Genomic DNA, 21,753 nt, shown 5'->3' with positions numbered 1-21,753 from the left:
CCCTTTTATTAACTTTGATAAGATGTTTTGAACACTGCTCTGAAATGCAATCCCTATCCGTACTGATGTTTTTCACAATAAGAAACCCAAAAACACACCTGAAGCATAGAAACTAAAACTACCATCACCAGAAGTAAACAGGAAAAACACCTAACTAAATGAAAGTAAACAAACACCAAACCAAAAACTTCTAGTTAAAGTAAACAAAAACCCAAAACAAAATGTCACATCCTGACAAATTCAGTGTCAGTTGGAGACCTGCATGGAAGATATTTACTGCAGTTTATTCATAATTTGAATGTATGGTTACTTGTTAGTTGGATGAAAGTTAAATATTAGTTGGAGGCAGAATGCAGGTTCATAGATATTTGATTGCGTTTTTTGGTTTTATGTGATGTGCTACTGTGTCCACCTGCCATGTTGCCCCTCATCTGCATCAATTCTTTCAGAGCCCAGAAGAGACATGTACAAATATACTGTTTCGAAACTTTGAGTAGTATCTTTGCTCCAATGTTGTTACTTCATAGAAAATATTTGGTACATGCTAAATACTATGGCTGACACATTTGAGTATAGGCTGTATATTTAACCATTTTGTTGGAATAAAATTTGTTTCTTTTACACGTTTTTTTTTTTTAAATTTCAGTTTCTGTTTGCTTTTCCATACACAAGCTGCAGGTTTGGCTTTAGACAGAGAACCTGTGCTTTAAGGACTAAAGGCACTTGGTTAGGACCAGGAAACAATACAGTGTGCCTTAATGAAATCCTCATCTTTGCATTTCTGATTTTTTTATTTTTATTTTTTACTTCTGGCAAATAAGTTGCCAGTTTGTTCCCATGGAGTCATTCTAGAGGCAAAACATTTACCATGTCATTTAAAGTTTTTTCCAATTATACCAATTTTGTCACGCAGTGAAAGCTGCACTGAATGGTTTTGAATCAGATTTGCTTAGGTGTTTTTGTGCCCAGATAAACAACTCTGCTAATGGATAATTAGCATTTATTAATTTAATTATTTATTTTGTTTATTTCTTTATCATGACTTTTATGTATTATGTGCAGTGTGGGCTAGACCGGGCAGAAGTCAAAGTTGATTCATGATAATAAGATTATACTATGTTCCATAAAGGTATTGCACTTAAGCAGAAATAAAATATTTTTAGGTTTGCTTTTTGCTTTTGCCAGCACATTATCTCAAATGTAGGCCCTAACAAACAGTGCAGAAAAGAAAACAATGTAAATGCCAGCAGCTAAATTTTCCAATAGGACTAAGTCTAAAACATTGAAACAATATGACTCTCTTGTCTGAGTGGAATAAGATGCTGAGTTACTTTTCTAAATGTACATTTGAGACAAAAAAACCTGCTCAGTGTCCAAATTGGCTTCACTGATACAGACTTCATGTTCAGTGTAGAAAAAAAACAAAACATTAAAACCTTTTCTTTTGTAGTTAATTACCATTATCTTTTAAGATGTTAAGTAGATTTCGAATGCACATCAATGCAAGTAATTATTCTTTATCTGAGGTGCCTTAATATGCCTGTTTTTATTCTTCCCTGGTTCATCTTATTACAAGTTTGCGTTGGCACATTTGACAAGCTCTCTCTGATGATTTTGTGGCTGTCAAAATAAAACATTTACAGTAAATTTGTTATTGTAACACTGTTAGTTGATATTGCCCTGTTTCTCTTGTTAAAACACTGATTTATTAAGCTTTGACCACATTCTGTCTTAGGGATGAATTAGGTTCCACTCACTTTCTTTTGTCTCAACTAATTCTTAACATTATCATTCATAGAGACACCCACACAGTTGTGGCACAAGCTTTAAAGCCACAAGTCTGCTTTGTAATACAACATTCGGAATGCCTAACAGCTTGTAATATCTTTAACATCTGTATTGGTTTATAATGCAAAGCAAAAAAAATGTATTAGGTAATAAAGCCGCATTTGCCGCTACCAAATACAGCTGATGCATTAAAACTCAAAAACATGGCAAACTGTGAGTTTACGGAGTTTACCGAGAGAAAAAAGTTAAGTTTGAAAGATACAACTGCAAACTATGAAATTAAGGCATAACTTCAAGATTGTCTGCCCAGACTGCAGGAAAACTTTGAAAAGATGTTTGCATAGGATAGCAAAGCATTCCGATTCAGATTCAGAGTGGATGAAAGTGTTTATCACTTTGGAGAAGAAGCTTATCATTTTGTATGAATACCTTGTGAAATGTTTGACTTTCCTTATAATGTACACTGGCTCTCAAAATGTACACACTCCTATAAACAGGATTTTGTGATTAAAACTATACAGTGATTAAAACTTTTTCTTTTTTACTCTGACAAATATCATCTGCAGTTCACTGACAAAGAAATATATGCAACAGCCTGATACAATAACCTGGTTGCATAGGTGTGCTAATTGTTCGGTTGTTAAATCACTTGTTGATTTACTTTGAGTGTTTTTTTCGAGTTGTTTTTTTTTTTTTTTCAAAGGAGTCTATAAGCATACCACAATTGGAAAATGTTTTCCATATCCATTTGAATTTGAGGGCATCTCTTGGCTGCAGACTTTTATTAGGAGACTTGACAGGTTTTCTGTGAGGACTCAGTTGTTTTCACTGGTCTTTGGAGCTTGTCATAAATGTACATACCTTAACAAAAACATAAATTCTATCTAAAAAAAGCTACTCCATAGCATAATGCTACCAACTCCATGTTTCACTGTGAGTGCGATGTTATTTGGTCATCGCAATTGTTGTTTTTTTGTGTAAGAATCCTTAGACAGAATCTTATTAGCCAGGCCTGGATATTTTCCTTAAAAGAAAAAGCTTTTGCCTCACAATTTACTTCTTATTCCAGATATATGGCGTATACAAGACATTGTTATAAAATCTAGAACACAATCAGTACTCCAGAAACTCCTACAGCTCTCTTGGTGTTGCTGTAGGCCTTTTGGCAGGTTTCCTGACCACCTTCCATTTTCTCTTTTCATCAGTTTTGGTGAAACATCTGTTGTCTCATATTTTTTCCAATTCCTAAAATTCTTCACCACATTGTGGCATATTAATAATACTAGATTTATTTTCTACTCTTTTCCTGGCTGATACCTTTGTACAGTGAGAGAGTTTTGATTTTTGTTAACTTCTCTGCAAACATTGGTTTTAGCTAAATGACGCTAATGAGCAGAAAATACTACTTTAACAGCAAAACTTTAACTCTGGTAAAATTGATTATAATTGATGGCAGGTGTGAACTAAAGATGAATAAATGCTGCAATGTAATAACTGGGTGCTTAAACCAAGTAGCACTTTAAGGGTGTCTGCACTTATGCAACCAATTATTGAATCTTTTTTCATTTTAAAATGGGGCATTAAAATCTCTGAGCCACATACAGTACAATACAGGAGACGTCACACTGCAATACACTGTTTCAGAACAGATCACTGCACATTAAACAATGGTAATTTCTTCTGTTGCATTAAGGTAGAAAACAAAACAAAACTGAGGTGTTGCATGCTACATATGTGTTGAACTCTATAAAATGGAATGTTATATACTAATTGTCATATGCCTTGCAGGATTCCAATTTTTGTCTATTTTGGTGCCATGAAACTACCTTGATTTTTAAAATCTTGCCTGTGTACAGAATACCCTGGCTTTAATTGCAAGATATGAATGACCAGAGGCAGCTCAAAAAGGGGCTCATGTTTAAAGATTTAATATGAAACAATTTTGTTAGGGAGGCCAGTAAGCAAGATCTTATTCCGCTTAGAACAAATGTCTCACTAGGGAGATTTTGAGAACATTGCATCTCTAAATAACTTTGGAGAAAATATTTACTTTTATCAATAAACAACAATAAGCAAGAACTATGTCCTAGATCAGGGGTCTGCAACCTGGGACTTTGTGGTTGCACACACAAGATTAATACTTCTCTCACTGAAATTAAGTGCTGTTGTTTGTGTGTATCTAGATGTATTTCTTTTGTTTGTTTGTGTGTGTTTGACTTGTGGCAAGCCTCCCAGGCAGCAGCGTACCAGCACTGAACTTTTCTAATGAGCAAATCAAAAGTATAATATCTTTGTTGTACTGCCTGGCACATTACTTCACATTCGAAAAGCAACCAGCAGTCTAGAATGCATTTTTTTAATCATTGGATGCATCTGTCCATGCTTTCTGAACTTTCGCTGAAACAAAGCATCCCGAATATACTGCCTTTAGCCAATAACTGATAGAGCCATTGAAAACAGGAAATCAATATTTACTGTGACACTGGAGCGGCCAAATTACTCTTTAAAGAGAATATTCCAATTATTGGCAAACAACAGTGGACACGTTTTAAAAATATACTTCACAGCAACTGATTCTTTGCCTGAAGAGACAGAAAATGGTAGTTTAACAATGGATATTAAAAAGGAAGTTATAAAGAGAGCAAAAGAGAAACAAAAGGAAAAGAAAGCGAAATAAAATAAACAATTTATATGCATATACTGTAGCCTACAACACAAGTAGCATTTATTCCATTGAGAGAAGCATCAATCTTGACAGCATATGGCGTCTCTGCAAAATCCATTAATTTTTAATATACCGGGCGCTGAAATGAAAAGGCTTCCTGAGACAAGCAATTGTCAGATGTCAGTAGTGTTTTGATAAGTTTTTTGATCTCCCTTTTTATTTGCATTCATAAAATGGTGCTGTCCACATGACACCTCAGTTTGGACATGGCTGAAGAATGACATGGAACCATTTTCCACACAATTGCTCCCACCCTCAGTCTGGAGAATAGAAAGTGTCAGTGGGGGGTGGCAGAAGTAGCTGTATGGATGACAATGCACGTGAATGTGTATTGGCTGGTGCCTGAAATAAAAATCAACTGTTTCATCAACATTCTCAAGGCACTGTGGCACACTTCATCATTTTTATGGATAATATAAAAGTATTTGTTGACAGGAAACTTGATGTATGGGTATAATATCAATTTCATATTACTTTGAAAAGACATAATATAATACACCCATCTAAACATTGATCCTGTAATGGAGTTTGAGTTTAAGAGACTGCAGCCAGGCTATAACCACGTGTTCAGACAATATTGTTTTAAAGAAGTGTTATTGTTTGAAGAGCCGATTACAAAGGTCTCTTCAGTGTGTAGGACAGAAGTGTTGTAGATCTCCCATGTTCTCCAGCTCTGTGTTTAAGCTCTGTTTGAGTGATAAAATGAACCCTCCTCAATATAAGCCAAGCACAATGAGGTCAAACAGTCGACTCAGTGAATATCGTCTTGCTTCTGTGTATGCAGTGAGCTTCATAGGAAGGTCCTCACCCCTCTTAATGCAAATACATGACCCTACTTGAGAAAAAATGCTTTATTTCCCCACTTTTGATAGATAACTTATTGGCCCTGTTTGAATTCATGGAATCCTCTTTTTTTTGCTGACGGCGTAATGCAGAATATTTTTTCATATTTATAAAATCACAATTTAAAGCTTATGATTGGTCGTTGGAGACCAGTGGGAACCTGGAAAATACTATAAGAGCTTCTTAGGAGGCAGGTGCAAAGTGGACTAATTAATAGCAATCTATATACTGGCCAGGGCATGCAGGGGGCCAACTGAGACTCTCTCAGGTCCGGCAATGAAAAGATAGCAGCTCCAAATTCATTTTCTCACTGTAGCTCTCCCAAAGGAAAGCGGCGAAATACACTCACACTTCCTTTAATGCATTCACTGGGGTGTGATTTATTTCTGCATTTGCCAGCGCATTGGAAAGTTCATTACCTCGCTCATGGCTTGTTAATTAGCCTTGTAAAGCTACCATTAGATCCTCTCAGGCCAGGACTGAGATGAGACTTTTGTCCTAAAACATTAACATTGTGCAGAAGGCGTGTAAAGGTGCACTATGCTCGTTTAGGTTGTAATGTGTACATCTTATTGAAAACATCAACAGTGGAGAGCATTCACCTTTAAAACCAGGGACATTGTTCTGGGTTAATTTTGGCTCCCACCTGTTTATTTTTTATCAGAATGCTTTGCCACTAATGCATAAAAATACAGTTAGATATCAGTTTTCTTGACAGTGTTTGACGAATCCTATTCAAAATGACACTGTTGAGTTATCCTTGGGGTTCCTTAAACACAAAGGCTTCATCACCTGTATTAACCTAAGCTTGTGGGTTGGTGAAATTGTTCTGTGGGAGACAAAACTGGGAAAATTCCCTGACAGTGCTGCAACAATCGAAGCCTATGGGGGAGTTCATTTGTGCTGCCAAGTGGTAGGCATAAGTTTTTATTAGATCATTATAGAAATGGAAAATGAGACAATTTCAGCAAAAACAGGAACCCCTGGTGCTTTATTTTTAGAACAGCTGCGTCTAATGGGGCCTGGCAGGTACAGGAGGCGTCACATCTGTTGAGGCCCAGGTGATGCTCCAGCCCTCTGCTCCTCCCCACTCCTTGCCCGCTCCCCACCAGTCAAATGACTCACGATGAAGATCAACAGTGTCATTTCTAATAAACTCTTCTTCCTCTTCCTGCCACTTTCACTCAATCCTGTTGATAGGTTCTTGCTGGTAGCCATTTCGTTTCACAACACAGTGAAATAGGAGATGCATAATGTAAAAGATGTAAAGAAGATGAATGATCTGTCTAATGCCAAGGCACTGGGAGGATTAATTGGAAAATTGCAGCTCCCTGACTGGTTGAGAATTTTGTGTTATATAGTCCATAGGTCTAAGTATGAGTACCACCCTCTGGAGCTGAGGAAAGCCAGTGCCCTTGGCAATTTTTGAAAAACAATGGAATTGTTTTTCAGATGTTTACAGATTTTGCTCTATGTAAGCATTTGTTAAAAATGCAAACTATGAAGTAAAATTTCACTCTGTAATGCAGAAGTCGTTCTCCTTTAAAGTTGAAATATGTGTTTTATATTTAATACAAGAGCAAACAATTGCTTTTTTCAGGATATATGACCACTTTATCATAACATGTAAAGTAAATCAAAGTCATCATGTATTCTTCATATTTCTACCTTAGCTTAAAGTGCTTGTGACACGGTTTTCCCATAAATGCAGAAATGGAAAGAAAACATCATAATATTGAAGGAAATGGGCAGTAACTGACAGGATAAGAGGATTAAAGACATGATAAAAGACAACTGTGACACAAAATAAGTATATTTCAATGTTAAATTATGGAAGTTCAAAGTCACCCGGAAATGACGTCAAAGGGGAAGTCTCCGGTCATTCATTATGTGAGCATCCATAATGAACAGTTCAGGTGTTAATATGGTAAAATGGTGCATTGCTGGTATATGCAGCAAAACTACGACAGCAGCCGTTAGTCTGCACTACGTGGATCAGAGCTGGAAAACTGAGGAGGGACCAATGGGCTGGTCCAACTAACCTCAGCCAATTGTGATTTGAGTACTTTCGGCAAACTGGTTTGAACAGAAACCTCTGAATTCGCAAGAAAAATTATGTCAGAGATCAGGATATCTTCCTGACGAAGAAGAATGTTGAAGCAGACGCTATAGCCACAATGCCTAGTCCATCTGATGTAAAAAGATCGCCAATAAAAAGGTTGTTGCATGCTGTTGCTAAACAGATCAAGCCTCAGCAGGTAAGAACACTTCCTTGTCACAAAAGTATATTCAAATATTGGCAGTTATTGTTAATAATTCAAAATCCCAAATTATTCGGTTTATTATTAATATTAATAATCCAAATTATTATTATTATTATTAAAATACGATAAATTACACACGCATACAATATATTTACAGTGCCTTGCGAAAGTACTTGGCCCCCTTGAACTTTTCAACCTCTAGCCACATTTCAGGCTTCAAACATAAAGATATAAAATTCAAATTTTTGTGGAGAATCAACACGTGGGACACAATCGTGAAGTGGAATGAAATTTATTGGATGCGTCAAACTTTTTTAACAAATAAAAAACTGAAAAGTGGGGCGTGCAATATTATGTGGCCCCCTTGCATTAATACTTTGTAGTGCCACCCTTTGCTGCAATTACAGCTGCAAGTCTCTTGGGGTTTGTCTCTATCCGTTTTGCACATCGAGAGACTGAAATTCTTGCCCATTCTTCCTTGCAAAACAGCTCGATTTCATTGAGGTTGTATGGAGAGCGTTCATGAACAGCAGTCTTCAGCTCTTTCCACAGATTCTTGATTGGATTCAGGTCTGGACTTTGACTTGGCCATTCCAACACCTGTATATGTTTATTTGTGAACCATTCCATTGTAGATTTGGCTTTATGTTTTGGATCATTGTCTTGTTGGCAGATAAATCTCCGTCCCAGTCTCAGGTCTCTTGCAGACTCCAACAGGTTTTCTTCCAGAATGGTCCTGTATTTGGCCCCATCCATCTTCCCATCAATTTTGACCATCTTCCCTGTCCCTGCTGATGAAAAGCAGGCCCAGACCATGATGGTGCCACCACCATGTTTGACAGTGGGGATGGTGTGTTCAGGGTGATGAGCTGTGTTGCTTTTATGCCAAACATACCGTTTTGCATTGTGGCCAAACAGTTTGATTTTGGTTTCATCTTACCAGAGCACCTTCTCCCACATGTTTGGTGTATCTCCCGGGTGGCTTGTGGCAAACTTTAAACGAGAGTTTCTATGGATATCTTTGAGAAATGGCTTTCTTCTTGCCACTCTTCCATAAAGGCCAGATTTGTGCCATGTACGACTGATTGTTGTCCTATGGACAGACTCTCCCACCTCAGCTGTAGATCTCTGCAGTTCATCCAGAGTGATCATGGGCCTCTTGGCTGCATCTCTGATCAGTCTTCTCCTTGTTCGAGATGAGAGTTTAGAGGGCCGGCCGGGTCTTGGTAGATTTGCAGTGGTCTGATACTCCTTCCATTTCAATATGATTGCTTGCACAGTGCTCCTTGTGATGTTTAAAGTTTGGGAAATCTTTTTGTATCCAAATCTGGCTTTGAACGTCTCCACCACAGTATCTCGGACCTGCCTGATGTGTTCCTTCTTCTTCATGATGCTCTCTGCGCTTTGAACAGAACCCTGAGACTATCACAGAGCAGGTGCATTTATACGGAGACTTGATTACACACAGGTGGATTCTATTTATCATCATCAGTCATTTGGGACAACATTGGATCATTCAGAGATCCTCACTAAACTTCTGGAGTGCGTTTGCTGCACTGAAAATAAAGGGGCCGAATAATATTGCACCCCGCATTTTTCAGTTTTTTATTTGTTAAAAATGTTTGACACATCCAATAAATTTCATTCCACTTCATGATTGTGTCCCACTTGTTGTTGATTCTTCACAAAAACTTAGAATTTTATATCTTTATGTTTGAAGCCTGAAATGTGGCAAAAGGTTGAAAAGTTCAAGGGGCCCGAATACTTTTGCAAGGCACTGTAAATAAATGTTTCTCTAAAGATTCTAAGATAAAGTTTAAAAAAATTACATACCAGGTAATGTCTTCAGATCTTGAATCATCCCTTGCATCTGCTGCTCATGGTCCATGCTACTTACTTCGTCTCCGATTGTTTCACTCAGTGCTGTATTTACTTTAGCCCTGGATTTACACTGTATCTGCTCCGGTCTGGTCCACTGCGAAGCCTGGAGGTGCTCCAAGAACCATACGCAAAACCATACCCAGATTGTGCTAGTGATTAATGCGGTAGCAAGTCAAAAACAACTCATTCTGTGGAAGTTAAACCAGTTAAACTGCTTAATTTTTTATTTTATGCATCCAGATATTTTCATGCGCTTTGTTCTACAATGGATGAATTCACTGTGTGCAGCGAAGCTATATTTGTTGCTTAATCTGGTGCATTTAATGTTTAATTGGTCGGTTTATAATACCTTTAGTTAACCCAGTAACTGATGTAATTGATCTATATAAACATATATAGTCATAATAAATATACCATTTTCTTCCACAATTGTGCACTACTTTGTGTTCACTAGTCAACAAAATATGAAAACGTTCAAGAATACTTTTGCAGGGTACAATACATATGTATTATTAGGAAAGCCATACACACATCTGTTAGTATTACTTTTACATCATACCCTCCAAAACAAGGAAGACTATGAAAACACCTCTGGATATTGTTCATTTTTCATCTTGTACACGAAGTTTGCTGTTGTTTATTATAATGCTTACTATTTGGGTGATAAAAATGTACATGTTGTTGTTGGATGTTTCCTCGCCGAAAATCAAAGAGCTTATCTACTCCTGCAAAATATAACCCTTCTCTCTTTCGGGAGAAATCCGCAGCAATCCCGACTTTATCAAACGTCACTAGAGAAGACTTGAATAGATTAGTAGATGCAGGAATAAATCACCCTTATGCATAGATGGAGTGAGGGGTGGAGATGCTACACAACAGTGAGATCAACAACAGTAACAACAACAGCAGCAGCAGCAACACGGCACACTGCTGATATCAAAGCCTCTGCAGAATGGTGCCATCAGCTCTAGCTTTTCTTTCTTCTCTTCTTCCCATCCACCCTCCTTCCCCTTCTCCTTCCTCTCTCCCAATCCAGAAGACAGGAAGCTGTTTGTGGGAATGCTCGGCAAGCAACAGAGTGAGGACGATGTGCGGCGGCTGTTCGAGACCTTCGGCCAGATCGAGGAGTGCACCGTCCTTCGAGGGCCTGATGGGGCCAGTAAGGGTCAGAGCCCACACAACTCCCCGGATTTGCTCCCCCGCTTGTCTTTCTTAATCTCTGTCTATTTTTTTTTTTGTTCTTTGCATTTCCAGAGCTATTGTCTTCCTGCATTCATCATCATTGTTTGTGATGCTCTCTGAATAACTCATCCTCCCCTTCAGCTACTTAGTTTTTTTTGTACAGCCTATTTTGAGTCACACTTGCATTGCTCTCCTATCTTGTTGTCACCATGCTCTGACACTTTCTTTCCTTTGTATTGTTTTTCTCCATTTCTCTCCCCCCATCCCTTACTAATTTCTCTCTTTTGGTATTTCATTCCCCATCTTTCCTGCTTGTTGTCTCTTGATCACAGTGGCTCATCTCATCCTGGGCTTACACTATCTGTGCCACCTCTTTTCCTGTTCTTCCTGTTATCTGAAAAGTGGAGAGGTGTAATCATGTTTGTTTCCCACACTACCATCATCCTTCCCCAGAGACCATTATTGGACAATATTGTCCTACTGTAAATAAAGCAGGCCGTCTCTGAGCTCTGCAGATTTGTCCTCTTGTCTTATTCTTATATTTTATTTAGTAAGGAGAGTATAGTCAAATTAAAGGTATTTTCCAAATGTGGGATTAATCTGAGAATGTGAAATTTCATGGCTCTTTTTTCTAGTATCAGCTATGATGCCATTCACCAGTTAGCGCATATTTATTTGTAACCTTGTTTCTACAAATTTATTTACATAATTAATTATTTTCTGTTTTCTTTGCACATATAAACGTTTATTATCATTTAGCAGAATTGCTCTCATTCACATTTGTATTACTTTTACTAATTTTAGCTGAAAACATATCATTAATACTTTTGCAATTTTGTCTATTTCTAAATAATAATGATGTTGGTGTTCCTGTTTAATAATGAAGACCTTATTTTGTTTATGTACATCAGCTGACAAAATCTTCACTTGTGTAAACTAAAGAAAAACATCTGTGCTGTTATGTTGGCTATATTTACCTACATAATGGTATGAGAGAAAATATAAAAGTGACGCAATACATTAAGCTGCTGTTTCATTCCTCTCCTTTTCTCTCCCAGCTAACCTACTTTGACCAAAAAACAACTTAACTGGGGTGCATAAACCAATTGTATAAATGTAATCTATTAGGTTAGATCACTAGGGCAAATGCCTTCAGTTTATACTGTTAAATTTAACCCAAAGACAAAGGCATTACAGTTAAGTTTAAGAAAGGAAGAAGCAAATATTATCAATATTGGGTCCCCACAAAAACTGCCTGTGTGGGCTTTGATTGAGAGCACACAGAAACACCAAGCTGTCATCTCGGAGGAAACATTTTCAACAGAATTTGTGAAACGTTTGCCAGTGAAAACCCAGTGTACATCTTTCATTCACTCCTAAATAGACTATTAATAAATGACACCAAGGTGAGTTGTTCTCATTCAGATAAAAGTTTTCAAAAGCATTACCGTGAAATTGATCTGAACGTCCACCTATTTTTTTCTATTCATGTAGGTACAGCCTCTGAACAAGGTAGTGGACAGGAAGGCAGCGGAGAGCAGCTGATAATTTGTGATGTTGCAAATCCTAGATAAAGAATTATTATACTTAACCACACACCTGTATCGGTGTTTACATCTGTTCATTTTACTGTTAATCCCAGGTCTGTTGCTCTCTTTAGCCCCTACAGCCTACTGTCATTTTTGCTCTGTGGCTTGTTTCCATTTTTGCTGTCTCTCTGCTGCTTTTTTCATCCCCTTTCTCTTTGTCTGTTTAGATGCCTCAAGCTGATTGACAGCATATAAACTAAAATAAATCCCATGCGGCTATGTCAGACAGGAACTAGCTTTCCCCTGTTTTCCTCCTTGTTTGTGCTTTCACTCATTTTCATCTTCCTGCACCCCACACATCCACTCTTCCTTTTTCCTATTTTCTAACGTGCAGTGTTTTCCCTGGTTTGGTGTTTGTAAACGTTATCACTGACTTGGTCACTCCTGTTTTTGAAAATTTATTGCAATGAAACTAAATTATTTATTATCGATACCACAACCGTACAAAGATTGCATGCATAAGTATCTGGTTCTATCACTTCCCGTGAAACAGTCCCACGCAATCATTACCGGATGTTACGGCAAATTATTTTGCCAGACACCTCACTCAGGATGAGGCTCCCATAATTTGAATGAGACAGACCTTGAAATTGACAGTGCTATCTTTTCCATGGTTGAGGCTTTGTCCCCTGTTGATGTAAATTTATGCTACTCAGAGGCTTTTCAGCACCCCTCTTCACCCAATAAAAAGGCCTAGAAGTTTAACATCCATCTCTCTATGGCGCTGCTCCTCAAAGTACTTTCAAAGTGCAACACTTGCTGCCAGAGTTGAACAGAGCGCCGAATTGTCAGGAATAATAGAGAGATGGCTTTTAGGTCTATAATTAAGTTGTGTTATAAATGTCACCCATCCAGAGGGATGGAATTCATGCATACATATTATTACCCTGGGAATTCAAAAGGCACCACAGATCCTCAGCTTGAAAGCAATACAATTTGACTTTTTTCGATTTTCTTTCCAAACACGTTCTGAACCACCAAATACAAAAACTTAAATGTGCACAGTAATTCATGATGATATAGCACTTCTAGTTCTTTTGAAATACTGTACTCTTTGTCCCCTAACATTGTTTATTTATTTATTTTGCAGCAGAAAATGCATTGTTGTAACCCTGGTTTTTTATGGGAAATTGGAGGACATTATATATTAAAAATTATATTCCATTTATAGCTTGAGCCAAGCACTGAAGTTCTGTTTGGGCTCAGTTGCTGGCATCACTTAAACATTGGTACAATATATAGTAGCCTTGTAAAAAAAAAAACAACAGCCAAGTTACTTTTCCTTTAAAGGATCAAATGCTTTTTTAGCTAAATCCTATCCCCATGTTTTATCTCTCCTGCAAAGGTTAAAGTGTTTGTTGGAGAAGGTCTTCAAAGAGAGCGTTAAAGTCAAATGGTACACAGTAGCCTGATGCATTTCAGTTGGACAAATGAAGACCTTTCCTGCTTCTACCCGGAGGGGTGTTCGAGTGAAGTAAAAAGGATGCTGGAGTGCTGTGACACAATCAAAGGCTTCTTTGACTCCTCTGTTTGCCTCTGTAGATCTCTACAGCTTTGGGGGCATTTCATAAGCATAGAAAACACATGGCCTTTACCTCTCACCATGTTTCTACATGCAATAATATAAAAAAATACCACTTGAATTTCATTTATTAATGTTTTTACTAAGTGTTGTGGAAAGGTAGAAATTATCTTCCAATACATGCATGTCTTTTATTCCAATCGCTCTTGTGTTTTTACACAAAACGTTTTTAAAGTAAAATATATATAAAATATATATATCTGATAAACTCAGATTAAACCTTTTGAATCCGCCTACCAGTAAATTAAAGTAATATACGTTAGAGCTCCTTCAGTTATACAGAATAAGTATTTGAATATGTACAGTATAATGACTTTTAACAAAGATGGATATTTCAAATTAAAACAAATGACTGAACCGAGGGAAAGCCTTTGGTTCTAAGTCACTGGGTCCAATTAAATTAATGAAAAGTTGGCAGAAATAATCAATGAATTTGTTAATGAGATAACTCTGAACACATGAGCTACCTGAAGGCAGATATGAGAATAGGACATAGCAGAATACACAGTAGAGTCTATGACAACCATAAAGCTTAGGAAAATAGCTTTTGCGTAATTTAACAACTTCTGGAAATGAACAGATTTCATTTTCCCTGGAATTTAGGTCACTAGTTTTCTCTTTTTGGTAGCTTTAAATTATATTAGAGCATGCTCTCAGATACAGGTTCATCTCAATACATTATATAAAAAACTACTAATTATTCAGTAATTTGCTTTAGTAATTTGCTTTAAAAAGTGAAATGCATATATTATAAAGGAGCATTACTCACAGTGATATGTTTCAAGCATTTATTTCTGTTAATTCTAATGATTGTAGCTTATAGCCAATGAAAACCCAAAATTCAGTTTCTCAGAAAAGTAGAAGGGGACAAATAACCATTTATACAGAAATTATATGTTATGTCCCTGGTATGCCTTACAACAAGACTGCTGACTTAACAGTTGTCCAGCAGACAGTCATTGACATCTCTGGGAATGGTAAACCACATAAACTATACTACTAAAGAGTCTGGCTGTTCAATGGAAAGTTGGGTGGAAAACAAAAATGTGCTTTAACATGATTTTAAGCAAAGCCCATTCAAGAAATTTTGGGAGATTCACAAGGCCTGGACTGCAGGTGGAGTCAGTGGTTTAAGAGTCACACACAGGTGTATCAAGAACATGTGCTGCAGCTGTTGAATTACATGTGTTAAGCTACCAATGAACTAGAAATATCATAAGAGCTACAAAGAAAAAGGAAAAACTGAAACAGTTTTTTTTTTCAGCTAAAAGTATATTTTGCATTTAATTTTCTAATCAAGGTCCAATAACCTGGAGGAAGAGTGGAGAGGTACATAATCCAGGAAATTTGAGAACACCTCATTCTTCTCTCTGCAGGCAAGCTTTATAGAGATGGAAATTAAATTTTTCAGCAGGACTTGACATCTGCCAAAAAGCTGCCAAAGGTATCAATATCTGATATATTGACCGTAGCAAATGAGATGAAGACCCCTGTTAAGGCAACCTGGGCTTCTTTAACACATCAGCAGTGCCACAGGCTAATTGCACTGATGCTGTAATTCAAGCACAAGTAGCCATAGCCATCATGATTAACAGATATAACCCTACACATATGTCACTTTTTTTTATGATTTCCATTTTTTTTATTGAATTACTGAAACGTTTATTACGATATTCTATTTTATTGAGATGCATCCATACATTCTGAAATATTCTATCATCTGACATCAACTGCAGAATAATTCAAAGCCTCTTCCCTTGTAGTCTGTTTTAATTTATTTTTTCTGCTGCAACTAAACAATACATTTTAAATGATTTGAATTCTGAAAAACTCACCTTTACCCTGTGAAGATGCATGTAAGTAGGTTAGAAAGGCACTTCAGAATAGTATTCCTTTGCATAATCTGTTTTATCAGTGACTTTGCACAAATACTGAAGTATCGAAGCTATAAATAATAACAACAAAATAAGACAAAATAAGTAAATGGTCTGGCTTTATTCTCTAAAGCCGAAACGATAAAATAAAAATTTGGCAGGAAGCAGGATGTCCCACGTAACTAATGCCTTCTTTACAATCATACTGATTAAACACTTAACACAAATGGAAGAATATGTTAACAAACTTACAAACTTACTTGCATGGTATCACAGTTGGTAGCACTGTTGCCTTGCAGCAAGAAGGTCCTGGGTTCAACTCCCAGCCAGGGGTCTTTCTGCATGGAGTTTGCATGTGTGGGTTCTCACCTGGTACTCTGGCTTCCTCCCACAGTCCAAAGATATGTCTCTGAGGCTAATTAGTCTCTCTAAATTCCCCTTAGGTGTGTGAACAAGTGTGTGCATGGTTGTTTGTGTGTTGCCCTGCGATGGATTGGTGACCTGTGCAGGGTGTACCCTGCCTCCCGCCCATAGACTGCTGGATATAGGCACCGGCTTCCCCTTGACCCACTATGGAAGAAGGAGTATAGAAAATGACTGACTTACTTACATGAAATATGGTAATGAATAGTATTTTCTTTATGTAAATCAAAGCATCTTGCTGATGTGCCCCTCTCTTTCTCTGTGCATACAGGCTGTGCCTTTGTGAAGTTCTCCAGCCACGCCGAAGCGCAAGCCGCCATCAACAGCTTGCATGGTGGACAAACTATGCCTGTAAGTATCATCAATCTGTTCCAGCTCTGCATTACTTTTAATGCATTGTCACTAAACTGTCTGTGCTAATTGTTTTCCCTGTGGTTTTGAGGATAACCTTTCCTAAACATAAAAAATACAAAAATAGATTTACGATGGACAAATCATCCTCTACATTTTATATTCCACATGAACACTACCCCAGCGGGTTGAATGCATCTTTTCAAAGTGCAATGGTCTTGTCCTTCTATACATTAGAAAATTCAGACATTGTGGCATAAACATTTGAAAGTACAACAAATACCTACTGCATACACATATTTGTCACCATAGTTACTCAAACCACATCATGGGCCAAGATTCAAACACATTTTACCAATTTGTTATTGCCAGAGTCAACATCTGGTACTTTAAAATACACAGCAGGAGGCTCTATATCTTTTTTTTCACACAGTGACTGTATCCTTCTCCTGTGGTCCAAGCTATTTCGCAGCAGAAAATAATATTTACATCAAAATCTTGCAGTGAGATAAAGACTCCATGCTACAAAAGAATGTCTGAATGTGTTTTGGTTAACACTGAGCATATCATAATTCAAATTTGAAAGGATTCCTAGCAAAGTTAAGACATGGGGGGACTTTGTAGAATATTAGCAGGAAAAAAAATAATTTTGGCAGACCATTAGCTCTTATAGCACAGCTGCTTTATTTGTGGGAAAAGATGAGTAGTAAGTGTTTTGTAATTGTAGCTAGATTGTTAATAATCTCACGACTGCACCTATTATTGATGAATTTAGACATTTAGGAAGGGATTTTAGGTGGAGCTTTGTTCAGAGAATCTAACTGAGCAATCAATGTCTTACCTGCAGTAAATAGCTTTCCTAAGTATCTGCTTGTAAGTAAACAGAATCTAATTTTGATGTAGAATTATGTCATATTACTTTTTAAAAACTATAATAATCAAATGACACACAGTAAAATTATTGCGATTTAAAGTAAAATAATAGTAAAATAAAATGTACCAATTTAAATTTAATCAAGCCTGGGACATTTTAATTTTAGTAATCAATTATAGAACAATTATGCTTTAAAAGGCATTTAATAAAACTGTGAAACCTAACACAGATGCCATCTGAAGTAGTGAATGTCAGGATTTTCACGTGCAAGTGAGAAAGATATCACCCTTTGCCATGATGCTTGTAAACCAGAAAAATACTTGATTTGCTTTATTGCCTCTGGGTTAAATCTGCTACATCAAGTTTAGGGGGGGGGTTTAAGGTTATTGTACTTTTATAGTTTTGGGGTGAGTTTATTATGTGTGTAATTCTCCAATAATTAAATCCTTATCGTGAAAAAGAAAGCTTCCACAGAGTGTGGCTGCAACTTACATATATGAAATACACAGTAACTAATCACTTTATGTTTAGCATGTTATCAGACAGCCCTAAATCTAGAAATAAAACAAGAACTTTTTTGACACTTTATTGAAAAGAAAAAACTGAAACTAGAGTTTGGGGCTTTAGATTAAGCTACTTCATTGTACATTAATGGAGGTGATAAATTACGCTTTATTCATAATTTTTTATTGCAGCCTCACATTGTTTACTTATTGGATTTCATCAGTCTGTTATTTGTCTGACCCGCAGCTATTTTAGAAGAGTAGTTTTGATCGGTAGTATACTGGAGTCCTGTGGTTATCTTAACTCTACATCTGACATCATTCTACACATTATGCTGATGAGCTGGACCAACAAACTGTCTCAATCTTACACAATATCTAAATTTGTCATTACATTGTATGGCTTCAAATCTTTTTGATTGATATTGAATACATTATTATCACTCGTTGGGAGGTAATTAACCTAACAACATATGTGCTGTTTCTTCATTAATAATAACGTACACAACCTCTCTACCCATTAAAAAAAACTGAAAAAAAAAACATCTGACTAGTTTATAAATAGGTTTCTAATGCATATTCTGAGAATAATTTGAACCACTCAACATACTGAAATAAATATGGGATTAAATACAGCTGATAATGGTAGACCTGATAAAGAGCTTCACCAAAGTCAAAACGTCCTTCAGGTACTTGGTAGAAATGTCTTGGCAGCATCTCATCAAAGCCAAATTACTACCGGTGACAGTATGGCCCCTATCATGGGACCATTTTTTGTTAAAGAATATTAAACATTTAAAACACTTAAAAGTACTGAGGCTTCATTACAGAGACTTCGGGGAGAGTTAACAAGAGAGTCAATAATATTAAAAAGCACCCTAGAGTTGGAATGGATCTCCAAAATGGGGTCAGATTAATAAGAATCTTTTGCTTCCTCAACTGCTTCTTGATATTATACCATTAAGTCTCTGATGATGAGGGAGATTTGCACTTTATCAGCCCTCCAATAACTTGATTTTTCAACATTGATTCATCAATGCCATCAATATCAGGTGTCAGCTACAGATAACTTTGGTCTGTATTTGGATAAACTCCCCTATAATAACCTACTGACAAAACTGACTTTTGCATTCATGAATATATCCTTAAGAAAGGGAATTTTAGCGCAACTTTGCATACAAATGTCGAAACTGCTGTGACCGAAAATTATTTATACTATGGAACCTGTTCTCATTTTGACACATTAAAACAACTAACTGCACTCCTATATTGAGTTTTTGCGTTACACAAAGTTGTGAATATTGTAATATGAAAGGAATATATTACATTGTTTTTAATTTGAAAAATGTAATCTAAAAAGTGTAAAAGTTATGGGTGGATCTATTTAATCCCCTTTGCTCTTATAGCCCTAAACAAAAAACAGTTCAAGTTGCCTTCAAAATCATCTAATTATGAAGTAGGGTACATTGATGTGCAATTTCATTTTAGCACAGATGTCAAAAGGTACAGGATACCACAAGAGCAAACTCGCAAAAATATGGCCAATGATCTGTACTGTACAGGCCGAACTCAGGTGGGCATTTCTATCAACAGAAAAACTATTAGTTTTATGGTCCACAAATCTGGTGTGACAAGTAGGATGCTGTTGTTGAAATAAGAATTAGAAGTTCTGTTTGCAGATATCCAAAGTATGTGTAAGACAGTACTCTGGTAACATAAGACCGCATTTACAGATTTTGACCTACATAAAACAGGTTGTTGCAACACTGCGCTTTGAGGATGCTTTTTCTCAGCGGGGCAGGGATCCTGGTCAGAGTTGATGGGAAGATGGATCGAGCTAAAAACAGGACAATCTGGGTAGAAAACCCAACAGAGGCTGCAAAAGATTTAAAAGTGGAGCAGAGGTTCACCTTCCAGCAGGACAATGACCTTTAAACATTTCACCAAAGGTAAAATAAATGGTTTATAGAGACATACCCTAAAAGACCAACTGTAATTGCAGTGTTAGCTGGTTCTAATAAGTATAAAATCAGGTGGGCTGACTATAAAAGTACAGCTCCAGATTCTTGTTTGGGGAACAGGAATGATTCTTATTTTCCTTCCTCCTCACAATTATGAACAAATTTGTGTTGGTCTATCACATAAAATCCCAACATAATAGAATGAGGTTTGTAGCTGCATCATAACAAAATGTAAATTACATTTTAATACAGTTAAAAAACAAACACCTTAACAATGATATGCAAGGGGTGCTGATTAGTTTTTCTCTATTCTTTGTCCAAAGCAATCCCATTTTTTTAAAAGAAATCCTAATTTATGGGCATCTCTATGTCAGTGATGGGTGTATGTGAAGTACCATTGCATACAGCTGGACACACAAAGGGGCACCCTCTTTTTCTGGCAGGCATTTGCTGCTCCACACACTTCACTGATGTTACTGTAATAAATATTTACGGCTGCTTCCTGGCATCCAGATAGGGTCCTTGGAGCCAGATGTGCTGTAGTTTTCACGTCTTTTATGCTGCCTCACTTTGCATTACAGTAAAGCAGAGAGGAAGAAATTTAATTGGTAGAGTCAGTGTTGTAAGAAGTGGACTATTAGCCATGAAGAACTTCTATTGAGTAAGAAATCATGTAAAGACGGGCGTCTTTCCATTTCAATTTAGGCAAAGTCTAAATACCATTTTCTCATTAAAGAAACTTGTTGTCTTAATCCCTAGAAGGCAATTAGAGTTGCATTTGGCAGATTTACATTACTGATTTCTAGGAAGCCATGATTTTCTGCCTTGCACAAGGATCTTTGCTAATGGTTGTGGCTTACATCCACTTTGTGTATCTTGACTTGCATTGTAACTAAGACAATACAAGTCAATGTATTTTAGAGCACTGGGTCACCTCAGCTCAGCCGAGGATAACATGTTCAAGTTAACACATGGAGCCTCCAAATCCAGTCTAGAGACCTAGAATAGATCTAAAGACCTAGATTGGATCAGGAGACAGCCAAAAGTGTATAAATAATCTACAGTAAATTATCCATAGCTCTCCCCATCTATCCTTGCACCTGTTATCTTCATCTCCCAAAATCCAACTTCCTCTCAGATTAATGGGCAAGGTGGTCATTAGTCTCCAGCGAAAGCTTTGGACACAATGGGGGATGCAGTTAATTTGGATAATATCGCTGCCACATGTCCTCAACAACAGACTAACAGGAGGTAGGATTCAGAGAGTGGGCTGCTATGCACACTGCCTGGTGCCAGCTGTGAATGAACCTTGAACAAAGAGTTGTCTCTCACTCTCTATCTCGTTCCCTCTTAATGTTATCTCAGCAACATCTGTGTTACCTGGCTCACACACATGCTATAAATAATACTGCAAGTGAAACACAGTGGCCCTCTGTGAAAAGCTTTAATGAAGCTTAAGGGGGCTGGATGTCACCAACAGTCCACTTGCTGATAGATTGGGTCATAGCTTTAATTGAAGTTTATTGTGGATTTCAGGTGCTTTGAAAAGTAACCTAAAGGGTGATTGAGCACAGAGCAGAAACTCTCACCAGTTCAGCTGTTAAATTGCTGTAAGACTACAAAGACACAGGTGGCAGAACTTCAAAATGGCAAACCCAGGGGCAGGCACGCAGCAACCAGCAAATTGCACACATTGTCATGTTTGGTGTTGCTGTGTGGCTGACAGGGCTTGACCGGTTTGTTGGTGTTGGTAGCAACATTGGTCTGCTTGTGTGTGATTGAGTTGTGGTGTAACGAAGAACATATTCAGATATATTTGGTCTGATTCAGTGTGCTGCACAGAGGTAGCCATAGATGTAGAAAGTACATTCAGACCAAGTCAGCTTCTCCTTCTGCTAATGAGAGATTTCTTC

General features: G+C 37.2%; 1 protein-coding gene across 4 annotated transcripts in view; it reads left to right on the top strand.

The window, feature by feature from the left end:
- Positions 1-21,753, top strand: part of celf6 (CUGBP Elav-like family member 6) — a 195,040-nt gene that overhangs the window by 130,323 nt on the left and 42,964 nt on the right. For all 4 annotated transcript variants that reach the window (XM_047362348.1, XM_047362346.1, XM_047362347.1 and 1 more), the window contains exons 4-5: positions 10,538-10,666; positions 16,423-16,502. In XM_047362348.1, coding sequence (XP_047218304.1) covers positions 10,538-10,666; positions 16,423-16,502 — 209 coding nt within the window. The remainder of the gene's footprint in view (positions 1-10,537; positions 10,667-16,422; positions 16,503-21,753) is intronic.

The sequence above is a fragment of the Girardinichthys multiradiatus genome, chromosome 4, assembly GCF_021462225.1.
Source record: "Girardinichthys multiradiatus isolate DD_20200921_A chromosome 4, DD_fGirMul_XY1, whole genome shotgun sequence".
NCBI classification, from domain to species: domain Eukaryota; kingdom Metazoa; phylum Chordata; class Actinopteri; order Cyprinodontiformes; family Goodeidae; genus Girardinichthys; species Girardinichthys multiradiatus.
Note: the sequence above shows the minus strand (reverse complement) of the source record. Positions and strands in the feature narration are given on the sequence as shown.